General features: G+C 40.9%; 1 protein-coding gene across 1 annotated transcript; it reads right to left on the bottom strand.

Moving 5' to 3' along the window:
• Positions 1 to 43: 43 nt before the first annotated feature.
• On the bottom strand, positions 44 to 7,072 carry LOC147478345 (1-aminocyclopropane-1-carboxylate oxidase homolog 1-like). Its single transcript, XM_086584815.1, has 3 exons — positions 6,369 to 7,072; positions 841 to 1,162; positions 44 to 629 (listed from the first exon to the last, which is right to left on the bottom strand). The coding sequence occupies exons 1-3, from the start codon at positions 6,899 to 6,901 to the stop codon at positions 381 to 383; spliced, it is 1,104 nt and encodes a 367-aa protein (XP_086440941.1). The 5' UTR covers positions 6,902 to 7,072; the 3' UTR covers positions 44 to 380.
• Between the last annotated feature and the right edge of the window lie 6,546 nt (positions 7,073 to 13,618).

Raw genomic sequence — 13,618 nt, 5'->3', positions numbered from 1 at the left:
TTTAAATGCACACTATGAATTATGAACCAGAGACTAACAGATAGACACGTTCAAAAACAATTTTAAAGATCACATTATCAATGTCATCGTTCATATATATCTGTTACGGATTCAATATCAACAGTGGACTGTGAAGAAGGTTTTTGGGACCTAAAATGCAAACTTTCATCTATACTTTGTTTTTAATCCAAGAAAGTCTCCTCTCTAACTTCAGTGCCCCTGCATGCATATATCTAGGCCCAACTTCGGCAACAGGAGCACAACCACCAAAATCACTACCATGACATGCATCTGTCTCTAAATACAAATGTAAACAAGGTACCCTGCCATGAAATAACCATTTGTAGTAGCTATAAAGTCTTCCAAGGACCAATCCAAAGTCACAAGAGAAAATGTGTAAGAGCAGACTCCCCATCCAATCCTTTGTTAAAGTAGTAACCAAGGTAATCACGTACAGTAGTTTCCCTGAATAGGGGAAGATTTTGTTCTGACAGCAACTCTTTGATGGGACCATATACCTTGGTCGACTGCAAACCTGGCCTGAAGAAGCATGCCACAGAAATTCTTGGCCCTTCTCTTTTGGCAAGCACTCTGTGCTCACTGCTCTTAAGTTTATTATTCGAGACAAGCTGCATTAGGACAGGACGTCCACAACCAAAATTAAACGTACTCAAAATAAATTTAAAATCAAATAAACTTATATACTGTGGGAAATTGTAAGTGTGTCTTAATTCTTTCAAGGGGTTCCTTAGAGCAACATGCCTCAACACGCTAAATAATGGGAAAATGTGATTTTTGTAGAACAAGTTAGAGAAAAAAAACAATGCTTAATTAATTTACCTGAAGAATGTCACCTATATTTATTATTAAACCTCCACGCAGGGGAGAGACGTCAACCCATTGGTTTTCGTGATGAACTTGTAAACCTCCTAGGTGATCTTGTAGTAGGACAGTGAAGAAATCAGGATCAGAATGCTTGGTGATTCCCATGGTCAGTTCTGGTTCTGGACATGCTGGATAATAGTGACATGCAGCAGAAAGACCCTCCACAAAACCCATGTCTTTAAGATGGTTCGAGTTGAGTCCGAGAGCCTCTGATATAACTTCAGACAAAGTATCCCCTAATACTTGAACATGCTTAGAAAACTCCAGCAGTATATCCCTTTAAATCAAAGAAAGCAAGATAAGACCCACTTATGTCTTTATTTAGAAATGGTCAATATTATATATTAGTGCTTGTTGCAAAGATGTTCAGCAAAATGATAGGTACTACCGGTAAGTCATAGTAATAATTACATGTAGTTACCTGTTACAGTAAAAGATCTTCATACTTAATCTAAGTTTGATACTTCACACTTTCACAGTTCACCCAGATGTTTGGATGCAGCAGTGTTTTTTTATCTTAATTAGCAGATAGATGGTTGTATATACTTGTACTAGTACCTAGTCCCAGAAATTTACCAGGCTTTGCAGCAAGAAACTTTTAGTTAGTTTGTACTACTGAAGTACTAAACACTGGTACTGCTATCTCCTTACTTGCACAAGTCCAAAAACTGAGCTCAGGGAGATCATTTAAAAAAAAAATTAAGCTGGGGTTACGGCAGACGGCCGTTTTATTGCCAAAGATAGAACCTTACAAAAACCCCCTAAGAGTTAGATCATTAAAGGGAGTAACACAATAAACTTACAAGTTCAACGGGCATCAAGCCATACACAAGCTAATCGCTATTTCAATTCAAGCCTAACATAGAAGAGATGATACACTAGACATGCATCAATCTAACCTACGAAAGTAGTGATATCAAAATCCTACTTTCTCATCATGATTTCCTTCACTATCTTAGGATGATCCTTCCTGAGATGAGTCTGCACTTTCTCGTAGCTACAAAAGAAACCTTCACAAGCACAACACACATAAGTGAGTCCAAGAGTAAGGTCTTTGGTGTAGTCTTCAAGACATCTCATCTATTTTGTTTTTTATTAGTGACTTTACATTCTTCATCATTGCAAGTGTATGCTCTATTTCTCCTGAAGAATGCACTTGGATCCTCTTTCTTCCTTTGGTTTCACAGTAGTCCATTGATGTTGATTCACTGAAGGCATTGCATACCTTGATGTGCTCTTAGGCAATGCAAGTGTTGGGGCCACTCAGTTAGCGGGGCTATTATAGTATTTTTCCTATATTACCTCTGTAATTATTTTATTACCCTTTCTAGGGTTTCTATTATGATTCTATAAATATAAATGATGAGCTCTCTCATTCACTTAACTTTTCCCTAAATTACTTTCTACATGATATCAGAACTATTAAAGCAAATTGTTCTGATTGCAACCTAAGCTTCTGCAGGTTTTTTTTTTTTTTTTTTTTTTTTTTTTTTAACCAATCACGAGATGCGATACGTGTTGATCTAAATCTTAGATCTGTTTATTATTTTTGAGATAATTATTTAATCGATATGACTAATAGTGATGAGTCTACTATCTCGACTGCTTCTTCGGTTAGAACGGGTGAAGATGTTCAGTCCTTCTACCCTGTTCATGATAATCCGAATTTGAAAGTTACCTCATAGCTACTAGATGGTTTGAACTATGTTCGATGGGCACAGTCTGTAAAATTGTTTGTTGGAGGCCGTGGAAAGATAGGATTTCTTCTGGGTGCAGAAAAGGCACCTACAGAAACTGATCCGAAGTACGCTAAGTGGTTCTCAGATGATTCTATGGTGAGGACTTGGTTGATTAATTCTATGCAACCAACGATTTCTGCTGGCTATTTGTTTACAGACACTGCATATCTTATTTGGGAATCTCTTCGTACAGTATATTCTTAATGACAAAATAATGCAAGGAGTTTCCAACTTTCCAATGAGATTGGAAATTTCAAACAAGGAACTCGATCTCTTGGGGCGTACTATGCCAGACTTCGATCTGGTTGGGAAGAACTATATCATTATGATAGTTTTATTGAATGGCTAGTTAATGCAGCAGAGATTTATGCAAAAATTGTGGAGAAGAATCGAGTATTTCAGTTTCTTGCTGGGCTCAATCCTGAGTTTGAGTATGTTGTTGTTCATCTGCTTGACAAGCATCCGTTCCCAACTCTCGAGGAAGCACATGCCTATTGTCTCTCTGATCGAGTCGCCGAAGCCAGTGCTCAGACTCTCGGCCTTCATGCGAGACTTACGCTTTGGCGATCCGTTATGCTTATCCGCCACCACCGTCAGTTCCTCCACAAACTTTCCGGGCACCATTACCTGGGCTTTTGCCATTGCCAACGGCCTTTGGTAGTTCTCGTCCTCCAAACAAGAAGTGTGATCATTGTGGTAGATTTGGGCATGTAAAGGCAACATGTTATTAATTACACGGTCGTCCTCCTGGTTTTCAACCACCACGATCAACATCTCAGTCCTCAGCACACCTATCTGCTGACTCTAGTACATTAGAGACTTATGCTTCTAGTGCTTTTTCTCCAAAAGAGATCAGCAGGTTCTGGCAATTTCTCTTTATGTCTTCTCAACCGGGACCTTCTCATGCAGGTAATTTTGCATCTGCCAATAATGCTTCTGCATCCCGGACTTCACCCTGGATTGTTGATTTGGGTGCCACTGATAATATGACTGGTATGTCTTCTCTTTTTCGGAATTATGCATCTAGTTCTTGGAAACGGACAGTTCGTCTTGCCAATGGGGCTGAAACACCTATTGTAGGGCAGGGTTGTATCCCAATTACTGATTCATTTTTGTTACCTGATGTTCTTCATGTCCCCAAGTTGATCACCATTCTTATTTCTGTTAGTAAACTTACCAAAGATGTAAACTGCAGTGTAACCTTTTATCCATCTTCTTGTGTTTTCCAAGATCCGGTGTCGCAGAAGGTGATTGGCGATGGACGTGAAGAGGGTGGCTTATATGTACGGGATAGACCTATTTCTTGATCTCTCCCATGCCCTCCGGTTAGAGTCTTCGATGCGGTGGTGAAAATGTAAAAGCGTGTTACGTTGGCATCACCGCTTAGGTTATATTTCTTTTGAGTATCTACGTTATTTGTTTCCATCTTTCTTTTCCAAAGTATCCATGTCAAGTCTATCTTGTGAGACATGTGAACTGGATAAACATCATTGTAGCCCTTATCCATTAAGTAGTAATAAAACTTCGTCTTTGTTTGATATTGTGCACTCTGATGTTTGGGGTCCCCCGGTCGGGGCTTGCTTTTAGGATTTCGTTATTTTGTGTTATTCATTGACGAATTCTCTAGGTGTACTTGGGTTTATTTAATGAAATCCAAAAATAAAGTCTCCTCCATTTTCCAGAGTTTTACTGCAATGGTTCGTACACAGTTTGGTACAACAGTTAAAGTCTTTCGTTCCAATCAGGGTGGGGAATTTCTATCTCATGGTCTTCGACAGTTCTATGAGGCCAATGGTATTTTGCATCAAACCTCTAGCACTCAGACTCCACAGCAAAATGGTAAGTCAGAAAGAAAAAACCGTCATATTCTTGATCTTGCTCGTGCTATGTCTATTGGCATGAATGTTCCTTCACGTTTATGGTCTGATGCTGTCCTTATGGCGGTGTATCTCATTAACCGTTCTCTATCTTGAGCTCTTGGCTTTCGCACTCCGTATTCCATTATTCATCCTGATCGTTCTGTTTTTCAAATCCCACCTCGTGTTTATAGGTGTGTTTGTTTCGTCCAAGTCACTAGGTCTATCTCTAAACTAGATCCACGTGCCTTGAAATGTGTGTTCCTTGGTTACTCTCATACTCATAAGGGTTATCGGTGTTATCACCCCTCATCGCGTCGTTGTTTCATCTCCATGGACGTTACTTTCTTCGAACATGCTCCATTCTTTTCAGGTGATGTTCTATCTCAGGAGGAGTGGTTTCCGGTATTCCCTTTTCCTCATGAGGATTCACATTCGGTTCCTATTTCTTTTCCACTTCCGATGAGTGTTCAGCCAGAGCCTATAGTCTCCCCTCCAGTTCCACATTTGGTTTCACCTCCTTTACAGCTCAATACTCGTCGATATCCAGGGGGCCAACCTTCTCCACCAGACTGCCCGACATCTTCTGCTTCTCCAAGTTCACCACTTGCCACTGATTCACTTTTATCAGGTATTGAGCCATCTCTTATCCCTCCTGTACTAGTTACTATTGATGTTGATTTACCGGTTGTTGATAGAACTGATACTCCACCTATTGTTTGTTGGAAAGAAAGCATACTTGCGCAGAATGCCGACTAGATATGCTAATATTGTAGCTTATTCTATCACCGATTATACTTCGGATCATCGTTTGTCTCCTAGTTACTGATCTTTTTTCGTGCTTCTCTCTCATTGGTTGATATACCACGTCACGATTAAGCGGAGGTGTTGGCCCAAAATTTCATTGGAAGGTCTTTGCAATGTTGGAGGAATTACATGCATTAGAGGTCAATAATACTTAGGTCTTGGTTTCTCTTCCGCCATATAGAGCGCCGGTGTAAATGGGTTTTCACGGTGAAACAAAACCGAGATGGAACAGTTAGTAGGTACAAGGCTCGGTTGGTTGCTAAGGGGTATGCACAGATTCATGGGGTTGATTATCAGGAGACCTTTGCTTTTGTGGCCAAGATGAATACGATTCGAGTTATTTTTTCTCTTGCTGCGTCCAAGTCATGGCCCCTTTTTCAGATGGATGTGAAAAATGCCTCTCTCAATGGGGCTTTACAAGAAGAGGTGTATATGTCTTCACCACCTGGTTTCCGTTTTTTCTTCTACTTCGGGCTTAGTGTGCCGGTTGAAAAAGTCTATCTATGGGCTTAAATAGTCTCCTCGCACTTGGACTGAAACATTTGCTGCAACCATGACTGCATATGGATATGTTCAGAGTCAAGCTGACCACACCTTGTTTCTTCGACACTCTGGTACGAAGATTGTTGTATTGCTTGTTTATGTGAACTTGAACTAATGGAGAAGTCAAGTTTGAATCTTGAGGAGGAACATTACTAGCTAGCAACGGTTGGAGATGTTGCTGGTAAGGGGGGAAAATCATTGACTGAAGCTAGTGGGTTTTCCATGGTAGTATATGTTAGATCAGTTCTTAGAGAAGAAAAATCTTCAAAAAGAGTCTGGTCAGAGAAGAAGAAGTTGTCAGTCAATGATGGTCATTCTCCTCTCAGGGAGATCATGCTCCACTCTTTTGAGGGAAAACGGAAAGATAAAAAATAACCAATTGATCTGAACGCTCATGTATTCTAAAAATTGAAAATTAATTTCTCTATCACTAGATATTACCAGTTTTTGCTACAATTCCTTATATCTAATCAAGCTGCTCTTAAACATAAGTTAATTAATAACATCAACCAACAAAACCAAGGGGGAACATATATACCTGCACACCAAAGGCAACTCTTCAGGACTGGGAGGTTCAGGAGCCATAGTACAACTCATTGAGTCCCTCCAATTAGCAGCAGGAGATTGGTACAACTCGAAGTTACTGCTATATCTCACTTTTACACTAAGATCACGAGTATAGTACTTGGACTTCACTTCCTTTGGTTGTTCATGAAACTTTCGTACACTTCCAATCATTTCATCCAATACACGTACGTCTATTCCATGGTTCACCAACTGAAAAAAGCCGCCTGTCTCAGATGCACGACGGACTTCTTCAACTATGCTACTACGTCGAGTAGTATCATTTTGGACACCTGTGAAGTCTATCACTGGAATCCTGTAGTTACCACCCAGAGATAATTTCATATCTGATGATGGTGGGTGGATGAATATTTGTGGGATTTTCGTGACACCTTCATCAACTAGTCCTTTCACACCGGCTTTAGTATCATCAAATGATTTTAGTTCTTGAATTCGATCATAATCTGATCCAGTTTTTATTGTATTATCAATCATGGCGGAGAACATTTTTTAGCTCTAGGGAGGTTTCTGGCTTAGATCACTGTGTCTGCATTGCATTTGATGACAACTAAGAAACAAGTGATAGGACAAACTTTTATGACCACACATGTCAATCAGCGAATTTCTTGACTCCTGGTGCGAAATGGTCCACCGTCCACATGATACAAATAGAAAAGTGTTGGAGTTATCTCCCACATGAGTAGAGAAACAGAGCTGGAGAGAAACGGAGCAAATTCGGCTTCGGATTCGTCAGAGCGCACCAAGCGCTCGAAGAGGCACTGCCAGCTCCGAGTTCCAAGATATTAGGCGACCGACAGCCAAAGGGGCAACCGGACTCCGCGACGTTGGTGCGACCAGCTCTCGAAGGCCGCGACCATCTCGGACTCGATTCGCGTTAAAGCGCGCGTTCGAAGAGCGACTCAAGATAGTTACCCCGCCAGCCAAGCCAGGTCTAATTTCGGCCTCACCACAAGAACTGAGATATAACCCTCAGAAAGAGATAAGAGTGATCTAGTAAGCTGGTAGACCGAAAAGAGAGATTGTAATCTTCCTTCCCACTTTATAAAGAACTGGCTCTTGTGGAAGTAGACATCATTGGCCGAACCACGGTAAATCTTTATGTTGTGGTTTGCTTTTACTGCTTTACATTATTATCTGTTGTTAATAGTTGCTTAGCGAGTTGGGCATGTTAATATAGGTTGTAGTTGATATTTAGATTTTGTCCAGAGTTGAATTGTGTTCAAATACAAGTTATCTGTGTAGTGGGGAATCGATTGGTATTGGTATAATCCCCAACGAGTGGTATAAGAGCCTTGGTTAGAATAGCCTAGGGTGTTATCCGAATCTTGGTCGGAAAGGTGTTTGTGAAAATTCCCCGAGAAAGATTTGAGGTTAAATAACTTGTAGAGATGGACCATTTCGTGAATACTCGCATGATGAGTCTGAATAGGAAGAACTACACCATCTGGAAAGCCAAGATGGAAGACTTGCTATTGTCACACCCCGAATTTCGACAGAATTCGGAAAAACATTATTTGTCCCCGACTCTTCGATCTCTGAGGTGTGACGCACTCTCCACTCCCAAAAACCCATAAACAGTTTTAAAATATGCGGATAATTAAAAACCAATAAAAATTTCAATTATACATAAGTCCTCTTCATTACAAAAATTCCTAATTAAGATTAGATTACAAATCTCTTTTCAATAACTCTTTAATTAAAATATACAAATGAGAATACAAAAACATTGTCTAGACCGAAAAGCTATATCACCTCGCGGAAAACAAAACGTGATCCGAGATGAACGCTTAACGCAAAACCACAAGCAAAGAACCAATCTTCTTCAACACTAAACCTCATCAAAACTTATCAACTATGTTCATTGAATGAACACACCCGATAAGCAAACATGCAAATCGGGTCGACAAGATTATAAAATGCCGGTGTGAGTAGCCCTAAAATACAACATATAATTATACATATACATACACAATCCATACTACGCAGCTTAGTTCCTCCATCGAGCCTTTAACTTTTAACGACTAATACAACATCCTTAAGTTCAATAATCTAGGCGGTGGAGTTCCTCCAATCGAGGCTTTTAACTTCCCACTAACCACACAACAAACTATACACATCATAAATAAGGCATGTAGTTCCTCCATCGAGGCGCTTTTAGGTTCTAACTAAACAAATAACCAACCAAACATATTACCATAATTAGATTATTTCGGGCTTTTCTTTGTGTATCCCTAAAATCACGCCAGATCTATGTCTTACCTAGTTTCCCTGGCTACCACAATCGCAACCCCACCACAACATGTACATCCACATGCCTCCCTTACATAATGAGCCACTCGGCGTAACTCCACTGAAATGGATGCCGCGACACCGTAAATCCTCACACCTGGAAGCCAAATCTATGTAAGACCGCCACTATTCTAAGATAAAATATATGCATCATCGTTTATTTTGCGAACTAATAATCAAGCCACTATTCTATTTCGCCAGGGAGGCCATTCGAAATTTTCTTGAACGCCGTAGGAAGAGGCCGAAGGCCATTCGGATTAATCAAACGCCGGAGGGCCAATCACACGAGTTGTGGTAGTCGTTCTTAGGATTTTCGTTTCGTAATTTATTCGTGTCATACATTAACGACTCATAAACATTTCTACTATATCACGCTAGGTGTCAATTACCTTATTGCACTAAGCCATAATATCTAAACATCTCAATTATATCTCATAGTCACTTTCATTCTTTCACGCGTCTTGCAATATATTATCAGACTACCCCACACTCCCGCAAACATTCACCAATACTATATTAGCATCTCACATATAAAATAATGGAGTGTATATACATTTCTCCAAGATATTGCATTAATATAAATATCCCAAAGATATTATATCACGTCACAATGCTTCAACGATCGTGATACATCTTTATTATAACGTATTAGGAATATAATGTCTCCTAACACCTCAATATCGCCACGCGTCAAAAATACACAACATCAATGTCCAAATCTTTCTTAGATAATGACAACCAAATATATACCAAAACTTCCACAAGATTTTATTACTATATGTGTCCATATAATATACACATAAAACGTAGCACAAATAAACGGTCCATCCACAATCAAAGCCCAATATATATATCTTTTACACACTACTCCACGCCAAATCTAAATTAGATAATGACAAACCAAGTTATACAATCTCAACAATATTTTATTATTATATTTATCCGTATAATCAAATATGTGAAAAATTAGAAAAGTCAACATTCCCAGTCAACGGTCAACAGTCAAAGTCAACGGTCAAAGTCAACGGTCAAAGGTCAACACATCATGGTCAAGGTCAAACTCAACATGTCATAGTCAAAGTCAAATTGTCCTGGTCAAAGTCAAACTGTCCTGGTCAAAGTCAATTCATCATTGTCAAAGTCAAACCGGTTTTTCCGTTCGACAGGTTCAGAAAGTAAGAATGGTTATACATTTAAGGTCAAAAGTCGTATTTCTCGTAGGCTCGACCAAGGTCATAGTCCGGACCCAACCAAACTAAACCAAAGTGGTCCAATCTTAATTGAACTGGTCCATACAAAACAAAGGCTAAAAAGAATTGGTCCACACAAAACTAAAAAGAGCTGGCCCAACCAAAACTGATGTGGTCCGGCCCAAACTAAAACTTAATCAAACTGATCCAAAATAGTTTAACCTAACATGGACCGGCCCAAGCAAACCACATAACCTCGGGCCCAAATACACCAACCCAGGCCCAAATTCGGATTACTGTTCATCTTCTTCCCTTCTCTCCTCCTCCAGCCACCAATCTCCGGCCACCACCATCTCCCATTCCATTAAATCGGTTAGACTCCCAAACAAAAACCCTCTAACATTAATGAATGCGAAAACCGAAAATCATACACTCAAAAATCTTCCTAAATCTAGATCTGAAAATCGCGACCCCATTGATGGAGCTTCGAGCTTCAATCGACAGCCCTTATCACTCAACCAACCTTCCCACATACCAACATACATCAACCACCCACAACCTCAACCAAAAACAGTTCAAACACGAAAATAAATACAAAAACCAAATCCTTCAGTAACACAGTAATGGCAGTAACGCCATTGACGCCGGATTCGAAGCTCCATTCCGCCCACTGTCAAGCCCCCACTCAACAGCCCCACACACACAACCAATACACCACAACAATTAAACCACCCATCCGAAACTGTATAACAGTTCAACCAATATCATAACCGGCGACGCCATTGATGAACAGTGCGAGCTTTACAGCCACACCCAATATCCATCCTAACATTCTAACCACCGATTTCAACCAACCCATCCCCATCACAGTTTAACAGACACGCAAACGGACAGAGGAGCCGCCATTGCCGCTCCTCGAAGCTTTGCTCTTCAAAGCTTTGACAGTTCGAATCAATAATATAAAAAACAACACTATGCTAACCTTAGCCCATTTAACACTTGGACATTATAGAGAATAACTACAGAAAATCAACGAAACCTTAGACAGTAAAAAATCTCGTTTGTATAGCCGAAAAATTATAAATCCGGTGAAATAGCAAAAATAGCTACTCACCTGTATGAACAGCTCCAACGAATTTCTCCGAACCCGAAATCGCCGCTCCCACCCTCTCCGTAAATCCAAACTTTAAGCTCGCCTCCATTTTCATTATTTTTTATTCTTTTTATGAACCCTATTTTCTAGAAAAAGTGTTTATATACTTGGTCCGAAACCAAGCCCAACAATCACTCGGCCCAAAACCAGGCCCACATATCTCGAAGTCCCATCCGATTTAATTTTGAAAATAAATAATTAAATTAATTAATTAAATAGAAAAATACGATTTTAAAAATACTCGGCGCTATAGCTTATATCGCAGGACTTGGCACTTCCCATTGAGAATGAGGAGTAAAACCGAAAAATCGATGAGGTTTGAGTAGAAAAAGCTCGACGTAAAAAGCGATTGGATACATTCGACAATGGATTGACGATGTAATGTTTTTCACCATGTGTCCCAAGAGACTACGCCCGATCACCGTGGGAAGAAACTTCGAAGACTGTGTGAGAGGAAGTCCGGTGGAAACAAAGTGCTAGTCGTTAAGAAGTTTGCAACCACGGCACCAAAAAGGTTCTTCAATGTCCGAAAGCATCTTAATGAAGTACGAAATATCATCAATCGATGCATTTGATGAAGATCAATTTGGGAGACGAAGTTGAAGCTTTGTTTCTATTAGGCTCTACCCGAAAGTTGGGAGACATTAGCGGTTTCCACATGGAGCGACCAAGGATGGAATTGTTACCATGGAAATGGCTACCATGTCTTTGTTGAATGAGGAGACTAGAAGGAGTGGAAGAAGCGGCTCCTCTCCTCGAGAGATCCTTTTCACGAGAAACGGGGAGAGGTCGAAACGTAAAACCATCTCGCTCTAGAGGTGATGATGTATAAATCTAGGGGTGAAGCTAGAACTCCTAAGGCGAGGGCAATGTTACTATTGTGCCACCAAAGGCCACTTCGGATATGAGTCTGAGAACACGAAGAGGGATGAGAAGAATAACCGCGGTACATGAAGACATGGTGCGGAGGGAACGGAAACACAAAGTGCGAGATACTACCGCGACTAGTCGGCGACTGAATGGGGAATCAGGTCGATTGTGGTGTGTCTTTGTCTTAGTACCTCATGTCGAGGATACGAGAGTGGGTGATAGATACGGGAGGAGCATCCTATCACGTCACACAAGACGCGGGATTCTTCACTACCTACGGCTATGGTGAATATGGTGAAGTAAGGATGGGTAACAAATGGAGTCTCAAGATTATAGGCATTGGAGATGTTCATGTAGAAACCAATGTCGGCTATACCTTGACACTCGAAGGATGTAAGACATGTCCCCGACATACGGTTAAGCCTAATTTCGGCCGGGAAATTAGATGACGATGGCTTTGTAAACTCGTTTGGTAACGGGTATGGAAACCGAAAGCGAGGTTCCATTGAGCGAGGAAAGAAAACTTGCTCTTTTACAAAACACAGCTAGTTTGTGTAAAGCGAAACGCGCGTAGTGAAGAAGCTTCATCCGAATCGTGGCACAAGAGACCGTGGTCACATGGGCATAAAAGGGATGGAAGTTCTTGCTAAGCAAAAGGTCGTGCGGACATTAAAGGTACACATTTAAATACATGTACTCATCGCTTTGGTAGGAAAGCAACACGGGTGTCTTTCCAAAGATTCCCGTCTCACGTAAAGGACACCGCCCTGAACTAGTGCAACAACTTATGTGGTCCTATGAGAGTGAAGTCCCACCAGGGGAGCCGTGACTTTTGACATTCATTGATGATCGTCAAGAAAGATATGGGCCTATAGTCCGAAGACCAAGGATGAAGTACTTGGCGTGTTTGAGAAATTCCACAAAGATGGTGGAAAGAGAGACCGGAAGTTGTTGAAGTGTATTAAGCGCCGGATAATGGGGGTGTGAGTACATTGGGCCATTTGAAGAGTATTGCCGAGTCATGGGATTCGTTATGAGCGCGCATCGCTCCCAAGACACACGCGCAAATGAATGGAATAACAGAGAGAAATGAACCGCACCATTGTAGAGGATGAGATGCATGCTATCTCACTCTAAGCTACCTATAAGCTACTTTGGGTAGAAGCAATGCGTCTGGTAGTGCATGTGATCAACTTGTCGCCGCAAAAGCCTCAATAGTGATCATCCGGAGAGAGTATGGTCAGCAGATATGTTGATTATAGATACTTGAGGGTATTTGGGTGCGGGGCATTTGTGCATATTCCGGGATGAGAGATCCAAGCTTGATGACAAAGCCAAGCAAAGGCATTTTTCCTGGGTTATGGAGATGAAAAGTTTGGTTACAAACTCTATGATCCAATTAACAAGAAGGTAATCCGGTCGAGATGTTGGTTCTTAGAAGACCAAACCATAGCAGGACTTTTGAGAGGAGGGTGAGAAGCTGCGGCTTTCACCAATGATCTTGTTGATTCGAACCGGAAGTTCCTACCGTGGAACGTCTGAGTAGGCATTGAGAATGCAGAGAACCATGAGTTTGAAGCTCATGACGAGAATCCTATTGCTCATGATGGGATAGAACCTATTGGTATAGAAGATGCGGATGAGATGCATGAACCACCACCGAGAGCAAGCGGTAGTGCAACCTCCCGAGGCACCGGCCAG

Source organism: Coptis chinensis, chromosome 9, assembly GCF_015680905.1.
Source record: "Coptis chinensis isolate HL-2020 chromosome 9, ASM1568090v1, whole genome shotgun sequence".
Classification (NCBI taxonomy): Eukaryota; Viridiplantae; Streptophyta; class Magnoliopsida; order Ranunculales; family Ranunculaceae; genus Coptis; species Coptis chinensis.
This window is presented reverse-complemented; position numbering and strand designations above follow the sequence as displayed.

Excerpts from the sequence above, each read along its gene's own strand:
- LOC147478345 (XM_086584815.1), bottom strand. The coding sequence starts at position 6,901 with ATGTTCTCCGCCATGATTGATAATACAATAAAAACTGGATCAGATTAT. Across the intron at positions 1,163-6,368 it reads GAGTTGCCTTTGGTGTGCAG|GGATATACTGCTGGAGTTTT; the intron begins GTATATATGTTC and ends TTTGATTTAAAG. Across the intron at positions 630-840 it reads ATATAGGTGACATTCTTCAG|CTTGTCTCGAATAATAAACT; the intron begins GTAAATTAATTA and ends GTCCTAATGCAG.